General features: G+C 44.0%; 1 protein-coding gene across 4 annotated transcripts in view; it reads right to left on the reverse strand.

The window, feature by feature from the left end:
* The window catches only part of cdc42se1 (CDC42 small effector 1), a 29,583-nt gene that overhangs the window by 7,386 nt on the left and 12,183 nt on the right, over window positions 1–10,014 (reverse strand). For 3 of the 4 annotated variants that reach the window (XM_079522312.1, XM_079522314.1, XM_079522311.1), the window contains exon 2: window positions 5,830–6,570. In XM_079522312.1, the coding sequence (XP_079378438.1) occupies window positions 5,830–5,979 (150 nt within the window). In that variant the 5' untranslated portion in view covers window positions 5,980–6,570. The remainder of the gene's footprint in view (window positions 1–5,829; window positions 6,571–10,014) is intronic. The other variant, XM_079522313.1, reaches the window with a different exon arrangement.

Raw genomic sequence — 10,014 nt, forward strand, 5'->3', positions numbered from 1 at the left:
AAAGTAAAGCTGAGAGGGAGACAGTGTAGGAGAGACAGAAAGTAGAGCTGAGAGGGAGACGGTGTAGGAGAGACCAACGTTAGGAAAGCTGAGAGAGAGAGAGAGAGAGAGAGAGACAGCAGGAAAGCTGAGATGGAGACAGTGTAGGAGAGACAGAAAGTAAAGCTGAGGGGGAGACGGTGTAGGAGAGACAGAAAGTAAAGCTGAGAGGGAGACGGTGTAGGAGAGACCGAGGGTAGGGAAGCTGAGAGGGAGACAGTGTAGGAGAGACCAACGTTAGGAAAGCTGAGAGAGAGAGAGAGAGAGACAGCAGGAAAGCTGAGAGGGAGACAGTGAAGGAGAGAAAGAAATGTAAAGCTGAATGGGAGACAGTATAGGAGACGTACACTGTGTCCCTCTCAGATTTTAGGGGACAGATCAGTCACGATCCTCAAAAAGAATGACCTCACATACTGTGTCTGTGTGTGTTGTGTGTGTCTGTGTGTGTGTGTGTGTGTGTGTGTGTTGTGTGTGTGTGTGTTTACTATAAGTATGAGCATATTGTTGCAGTGCCACAATAGAACAAACGCAATACTAAAAATACGGAGACGGGAAGAGAGGAGAGAAGGAATCTCTCAAGGGACAACACGGCGTGGACCAACACACATCCTCTTTAGCCTGTGTGTGTGCGTGTGTGTGTGTGTGTGTGTGCACGTTCCAGTGGTGTTATGCAACAAACCTCCTTGGTTGGCCACACACACACACACACACACACACACACACACACACACACACACACACACACACACACACACACACACACACACACACACACACACACACACACACACACACACACACACACACACACACACACACACACACACACACACACACACACAGGAAGACAGGCAGGCTAGAACAGGAAGAAGGCGTCGGCCTGCTGGTGAGGTTAAAGGTCGCTGCTAAACAGGAAGAGGAAGTTGTACCACTAGTTTCTTTCCACACACACACACACACACACACACACACACACACACACACACACACACACACACACACACACACACACACACACACACACACACACACACACACACACACACACACACACAGATATGGATTGAACTCTACAGTTATAGGAAATTAGGAATAGCACCGCCATGTGTGTGTGTGCCTCTCCCCTCATTGTACGCCAATCACAAACATTTAGGGTGTGTGTATGAGAATGTCCATGTTCACACACAAATACACACACACACACACACACACACGCAAGCACGCACACACGCCTGCGAGTGCCCGTGCAAATCTAAGAGGGAGAATTTCCATGACTTAATCTCTATAAAAAAACGAATCTGTCAAAGTGAGTCCATCTGGACTCAGTAACAACACAGTTAACCAGAAAGGAACCACAACTGCTCTGTTCTGTCTTTGTTTCTAAATGTTCTCAAATTCAAACCAAACCCTTTTTCAGCTGCGGCACCGATACAGCCAAAATGGTCGAGGTGCGTGCCACACCTGAGTCCCCGATTCCATTCCCAGGCTGGGGCGGGGACCCTAATTGGCTGCATGTCACTCCCCGACTCTCTCACTCCCCGTTTCCTGTCTCTCTCTACACTACGACGATGATCAATATCGGCAAGAAAAACATTAAGAAATAACTACATTTCAGTCAAAAGCTGACACTAGGATTGGGCTATAGAGCGTCGCAGTCCCGCCCCCTACCATACATTTCAGAAAGTATTTATTTAAAGACGTTTACGCCGCGGAAAAAGCCAACTCGAGTCGTGACAAATCATGACAACAAACACAATTTTTGGGGCCGAAAAAATAATTAGAAAGAAGAAAAAAACGGCAGGTTACAACACTTTTTTGTTGTTTTTCTTCTTTGTAATTATTTGTTTGGTCCAAAATATTGTTTGTGTTGTCATGAGTTGTCACGACTCGAGTTGGCTTTGTCCGCGGCGTAACCGTCTTTAAATAAATACTTTTTGAAATGTCTATGGGAAAAATGCATTGGGATTCATTTCCTGGTCCATGGTAGGGGGCGGGACTGCGACGCTCTATAGCAGGGGTTCTCAACGTTTTTGGCCGGGGACCCCCGAAAATGCTTTGGCAACGTCTCGGGACCCCCGCCCCGCCCCCTCCCGACCCCCAATATAAATTGACTGCTACAATAACCTTAAACCATTTTGGGCGGGAACCCCTTTTGGTGTTTTTTTTAATAATTTAGCTATTTAAAAATAGCAGATCTACAAGCTCATAGCGCGCCACCGAGTGGCGCGCTACGAGCTTGTAGGTCTGCTATTTTTGAAAAATCGTGAAAAAAAATTTAAAAAGAAAAATCTTTCTTTTTTTTCTTTTTTTTTTAAATAATTTGGGGACCCCCTAAAATAATTTGGCGACCCCCCGAGGGGTCGCGACCCACGGGTTGAGAACCCCTGCGATAGGGCCTATAGGGCTCTCTAACATCGGGATCGGCATCGGACCCAAAAACCTGTTCTTACCAGAGTATAGACTGTCTGTGAGGCGTTTCTGCAAAACAACTATCAGATGATTCCGTGTGTCAGACTACAGAACCCTGTTGTCTGCTGTGAGGAGCCACTTGTTCTCTCTGCTTTCCTTCTCCAATTGCATGAAAACAAACAGGAATGTTTAGCATTTGACGTCGAATTATAATATGTTTGGGGCGACCATGCAGCTCGTTAGAGAGTGTACTATACCACATGGGCTCTGATGCTTGACAGTCTAGTCCTGACAGTCCAGGGACCATTTTCTGTATCAGTCAGTAAAGTCTCAAAGAAAGCCCCCCATAAATAACTAAGAAATGCACACTTGGTCATGCTCCAAAGAAAGCTGGGTTTATTACCAATGGTTTATTACTAATAGAGTGATAATAAACCCTTCATCTTTTGGAGCATGACCCAGTGCGTGCACATTCCATTTATCATTGATTGATGTGCTTCTGCCCTGCATCTTGGCACTTAAAATATTTGATGAGCGTGCTTTACAACTTGTTGTCCAACAATAACCTTCAGATGCTGTAGTGAGGAGACATACGGATAGATACTGTATGATCAGACACTTCTTCTCTTTTAAACTGTCACACGACAGTGATGTGCAAAAATATAGGTGAAGTAGCTATTTGTGTATCTGCTACATTTGCTATTTTCGGAGATTTGAGAAAATTGTAGAAAGTATTTGAACATTTTGACATGCACAAAACAGGTTGAAAGTGGTTAACCACTTTAGTTTAACCTATAGTCATGGGGTGAACACTGAACACAGCTAAAAAAAAAAGGTGTATAAGGGGGAAAAGAACAGACCAAGTACAGAGCCCAATCTACTAAGAATAGAGGGTTTAACCTATAGTCATGGGGTGAACACAGCTGAAAAAAAGTGTATAAAGGGGGAAAAGAACAGACCATGTACAGAGCCAAATCTACCAAGAATAGAGGGTTTAACCTATAGTCAAGGGGTGAACACAGCTGAAAAAAGGTGTATAAAGGGGGAAAAGAACAGACCATGTACAGAGCCAAATCTACCAAGAATAGAGGGTTTAACCTATAGTCAAGGGGTGAACACAGCTGAAAAAAGGTGTATAAAGGGGGAAAAGAACAGACCATGTACAGAGCCAAATCTACCAAGAATAGAGGGTTTAACCTATAGTCATGGGGTGAACACAGCTGAACAAAGGTGTATAAAGGGTGAAAAGAACAGACCATGTACAGAGCCTAATCTACTAAGAATAGAGAGTTTAAGTGGCTAATTTATCCTCCACTGCAAGTGACAACACTGGTACTAGACTTTAGAGCAGGGGTGCCCACACATTTATGACGTGAGATATACTTTCAAAATGACCAGATCTACCCACTGGAAAAATAAGTGTACCATTGCTGAAAATAGTTTAAATATATAATGTACCTGGGGGGGCTTTGGAATAGGGAGAAATTATGACAGGCAGTTTCTGCTGTCAAAATATGTCCCCCCTGTATTTAACTTAAACGCCCAATGCATTCTCAATGGCAATAGCACAAACTTTGGCATGCTACTAGTCCTACATACTTACACCTAGAAACCCCATTCAAACCTATTTAGGTTCATCTTACGGTGGACATGTTTGCCTGAAAATAAATCTTTGAAATGTTTCATAGTTTTAGAAATATATAGTGAAAGGACACTTCGACACCAACTCTGGGGGAGCCCGGGTTCGAACTGGCAACCTTGCAGTTACCATCCAGCCACTCTACCCCCTGAGCCACTGCCGCCCTGTTTTGGTTTGGTTTTACTATACTTTATGACAGAATGGAGAGAGAAAGCTAAATTCATTGACAAAGTACATTTGGAATTTGTCACCCATCCTACACACCCTATAGTATAGTATTTTTGTTATCGTTTTTTTTCTTCAATATATTTAAATGAAATACTCTTTAGGGGCATGTCATGTGGTCTACCTGCACAGCCTTTGTGATCTACTGGTAGATCGCGATCTACCTTTTGGGCACCCTTGCTTTAGAGTATGAAAGTGGCTCAACAGACGGACATTGCCTTGCTGATTGATTGATTGATTGATTGATTGAAACAAACAGTTTGCAGAATTACAGTACATTTCAAGCACAAACTCCAGGCCAGTGACAGGAATGGACGGTGTGTAAAACGTTATCTAAGGGTTGCGTAAAGATTTGGCAGCTGCACGTCTTTATTCAGATATAAAAAAAAAAGCTTATATAACAGCTTGGCACAGCTGGCGCTGATGGAGAGAGGGGGGGGGTTGTGGGAGAGAGGTTTTTATACATTTTGAACACTTGTGAAATGGGACATTCTGCATGTTGAGTACTTTTACTTTTGGCCCTTTAAGTATATCAATGCCAATATTTGTTGTGCTTTTTCTTTTTGTATTTCGAATAACGGACTCAATTTCACTTGAGTCAGTCAGTTCACTGAGTGTTTCTACATTTACTTTTAAGTAAAACGTTCGAGTACTTTTTCCACCACTTCTGTGTGTGTGTGTGTGTGTGTGTGTGTGTGTGTGTGTGTGTGTGTGTGTGTGTGTGAGTGTGAGTGTGTGCGTGTGCGTGTCCGCGCGTGTGTTGTGTAACGTGTTTAAGTTATGGGGCTCCAGCAGCGTGTGTACCAGGCAGGTCTGGGTCTGTTTCACCACTTGGAACAGGGCAAACTATTTGATGATGAAACTTTCAACATGTTCACATTCACTTAAGTTGGGACAGCCAGGGAAAACTATTTGGACACATTTGTAGCGTAGCTGCTTGTAGATCTGCTACTTTTGCTATTTTTAAAATAAATGCTGAAAAGTAACAGTTTTGGACATACAAGGTTTCCACCGAAGAGAGATGATGATTTTCCTTTTCCTTTACTAGGTAGGATTTAGAAGCCGTTTTTAAAAACAGCCTCTGGTCCTCTAAAACAGGGGTTCTCAACCCATGGGTTGCGACCCCTCGGGGGGGGTCGCCAAATTATTTTGGGGGGTCCCCAAATTATAAAAAAAAAAGAATTGTTGTTTTTTGCTGAATGGCTGGAAAATGTAAATGAAGAGTTTACATAGTACACATAGTACATGCATACACCTCCCCTAATGTACATCTGGTTTCAGTATTTATTTATGGTGTATTGTCTCTATTATTAAGGTTATTGTAGCAGTCAATTTATATTGGAGAGAGGGAGGGGGCGGGGCGGGGCGGGGTCCCGAGACATTGCCAAAGCATTTACGGGGGTCCCCGGCCAAAAACGCTGAGAACCCCTGCTCTAAAAGGGTGCTGTGTGTGTGTGTGTGTGTACGTGCGTGCGTGCATGCGTGTGCACACGTGTGTGTGTGTGTGTGTGTTTTACCGGAGGAGGCTTGGCCACCACGCAGCATCCTATCTTGTGCCAGAACTCGCTCATCGCCAGCCCGCGCGTCTCCAGTGCTCGGCTGCTCTCTGCCGCCGCCCTGCAGCCGGGACGAGGACCTGCTCCCTGGCGGGTGAAGTTCTGGGGCATCCAGAAAAATGGTTATGCTTCCAAACTAAAATATTATAGAAAAATATATCTATTAAGATATAGAATCTCCTGGGGGGGTTTTGGAAATGTGCCGTCAAGACTGGATTCTTCCGACATTCAGCTGGAAACACCCTTCCAACCCCCAAAAAATATAGATCCACAAAGATGCTGATGGGAGTCAGGTGAAGAGAACGCTTCCAAACGGAGGCGACGTCCACATGCGAGCTGCAGAGAAACGACGTCACGCTGTAATCCCCACAGGCCTGTCGGCGGTCACAGAGCTGGCGCTGGGCAACGTCTCTTCAAAATGGTCTTCAAGGGCCAAAAAATAAGGTCGTTGAACTCAGATCAAACTGACCTCAGTTCAGATATACAAAAAAAGCCCTCCGAGATAGAAAATCTCACAGCTTTCTTTACTTTAAGACTAGGAAGAAAAATAAGTCTTACCAATCTGACGGTGTCCAGTCAAAAAATTAGGTACACATAAATATATTAAATATGAAAAGCGTTGTGATATAAAGGTGTTTCTGTTCCAGGCGGTGGTATCCGAGGTGTCCTGTAATGTCCACTCCACACGCAGACGATGCTGTCCTGGAGACACAGAGAGACGTGTTAGTATTAAGCCATTTAGACCTGACGTCAAAATAAAAATAAAATCTTCTAAACCCTGCCAGTTTTCTGAAATACCTATGTTTCTATGTCAGTGGTGCTCAATATTTCATGTCAAGTACCCCAAAGATTATATGTAATTGGCCACCGACCCCATCTGAAAATATGTTGTTCCAGTGACCTCCCAGAAGCAAAGATTTGGGTTAAAAATATATATATTTCAGAATATATATATATTCTGAAAGAATACATTCAAAGATTTGTGCCACATTTTCACGATTTTTCAAAAATAGCAGACCTACAAGTTCATAGCCGAGTGCCGCGCTATGAGCTTGTAGATCTGCTATTCAATAGCTAAAGTATAACATAATGCTTTAAAACACCAAAAGGGGTTCCCGCCCAAATTGGGTTAATGGCTGTCCATGCAATAGGTACGCAGCGATGATTACAATTTACTCATGTAGCAGATGCGCTTCTCTTATCCAGAGCAAATTGCAAAGTTCAAGAACAGAGTAAACAGTTTGAACCCTAGTCAACACTAGCCTGGATCCAGCCCAAAGACCCCGCCCACTCTCTGAGTGGACTGCGTCTCTTGGTCTGGTGTTGCTCTGTGAACCTATAATTTCTTCGGTACAAAAATGTATTATCCAATGAGAATCGGTGGTGGGGGTGGGTCTAACGAACAACCAATCAGCGCCGAGTCCCGTTTTCAGCGTTGTCACGCAGCGCAACACACAGAGGAAGGAGGGAAAAACAACACCAATGGCTACTGGTTGAGGGAAATTCTAATCCCCTCCCCCTTGAAATCGCTCAGACAGGAGACAATGTCAGACTGAAGCTTCAAGAAAGCTACAGTCTGATAATCAGGCTAAGTCAACACACGACGGGGTAAATAATGGTCACGTAAATAGAGTATAGCCTACTTAAAACAATGAAAAGTGGGTCATCAGGACTGAAATAACAAGATGACGGATACGAGCGGACAAAATGAGTTCTCTCAGGAGGGTGGGCTTCCCCTGCTACCTAAAATAACATCCAGAACAGAATGTGAACAAGTGATTAACAGATTATTGCCTTAAATGAAAAATATCAGCCTTAAAGCAGCTATAACATGAATTTTAAAACAGTTTTTAATATTTAATATCATATTGTGTCCCTCAAACTTATTTCTAATGGTTTGAGCCTCAATCACCACTCTAATATAACCAGTCCATGGCATTTATTTATTTTTGCTTCTGAAGCTGTTTTATCTGCAGTACCACAATGTCCTGAGGTGGTGGGGGTGCTGATATGCAACTTATTTCATATTTGAGTGATTATAATACTGGTGCTAGATAAACACAGGCTTGTTTCCATTCCATGCCAGCTTGGAAAATCAACAATGGCGGACACAAGTGGAAATGAAGACTGAAGAGAGGGAGGAATTATACAAAGTAGGGTGACATTGATGACATCACAAAAACGACCAAATCAGTTGAGCTGTTCCTGAGAGCAATTTCCATAAATGCCCCTACATGATGAGAAATCAAAATTGCATATTTGTGGCGATAGAAAATACACAGGGGAGCTAAAAAAGACTCACTTTAAATGTAAGAATGACTTGTAGGTCATTCTGTGTTCTGTTGTTGGTTTGAATCCCTGGACATGCACGCACATGCACACACACACACACACACTCTCTCTTACTTTTTTTTTTTTTTTAACTAATTTGTTATTTATTTATTTTACCCAGTTTCAATTATCTAATGTAATCCTGGGCGCTACACTTCCTCTGCCAACCTGGGGGGGGGGGGGGGGGGCAGCGGACAGCGGACATGCATATAGTAAGCATGAGGAGTCCAAGCTGATTCTTTTCACCTGATAGGGGGAGAGTTTCCCCAGCCGGACGTAGCGCGTGGAAGGAACAGAGAAAGGCCCTCCACACAGAAAGGCCCTTTCGCCAAACCCACCTCGGGTATGGGCACTGATGACGCGAAGAAGGGAACACGCCCCCAGCGCCCACAGCGGGAATGGAACCCAGGACCTTCTAGCTGTGAGGCGACAGCACTACCGACTGTGTCACCGTGTCCCTCACTCTCTGAGTGAGTCTGCAGTAGTTCAGCTCAGCTCTCTGTTCCCCTCATATGCATTCTCTCTCTCTCCAGTATACAAGAGGAATGTTGTTATCCACACATGCACACACACACACACACACACACACGCACACACACGCAACTGTAAACAGGACTTTGATCACTGGACTGTACTTTCTCCTATTTACCACCGGCATGTGTGTGCGTGCGTGTGTGTGTGTGTGTGTGTGTGTGTGTGTGTGCGCGTGTGAGTGTGTGTGTGTGCGTGCGTGTGTATGTGTGTGCACGTGTGTTTGCGTGCGTGTGCAAATGAGAGGGAGACTGTATCCTTTACATGTTTTTAAAAGCCTGTGAATGTGTGTGTGCGCGTTGCAGTGTTACTGTGGCATCCAACCCACACTCTGATTAAACATCCCATAATAACACATGCACTTATACTCACTGTATACACACCCTCAGGCTGTGTGTGTGTTTAAGACAGAGAGGAAACACTGAGGAATGTGTGTGTGTGTGTGTGTGTGTGTGTGTGTGTGTGTGTGTGTGTGTGTGTGTGTGTGTGTGTGTGTGTGTGTGTGTGTGTGTGTGTGTGTGTGTGTGTGTGTGTGTGTGTGTGTGTGTGTGTGTGTTGTTGCAACACAGTATACACGCAAAGTACGTACGTTGTATTTCACTTTCTCACACAGCATCACACTGTTACGCACACACACTAAACACTGGGTGTGGTCCAAGCTAGGTGGACTCACCACACACACACACACACACACACACACACACACACACACACACACACACACACACACACACACACACACACACACACACACACACACACACACACACACACACACACACACACACACACACACACACACACACACACACACACACACTCTTCATTTATAGTCAGTGGAGGGTTTACATATACAGTTCCTGGGAGACGCATGTTGTAGTGTACTGTAGACTCTTTAGTTTGATGTCAGCTTAACGCTATAGCTTAATGTTAATGCAACCACACACACACACACACACACACACACACACACACACACACACACACACACACACACACACACACACACACACACACACACACACACACACACACACACACACACACACACACACACACACACACACACACACACACGTCATCTGCATCACTGATTACAACAACCAATCGGTATTTGCTTGTTCAGACAGACAGACAGACAGACAGACAGACAAATAAACGATTTCTATCTATTTCTATTATTGTGGATTTTACAACGGTAACCAGCCAATCAGAATCAAGTATTGGGACTAACCGTTTTAGAATACGTTTTTATACAACAGCAGAAATCAATAAACTATAAGT

The sequence above is a fragment of the Electrona antarctica genome (assembly GCF_951216825.1).
Source record: "Electrona antarctica genome assembly, chromosome: 15".
Taxonomy (NCBI): domain Eukaryota; kingdom Metazoa; phylum Chordata; class Actinopteri; order Myctophiformes; family Myctophidae; genus Electrona; species Electrona antarctica.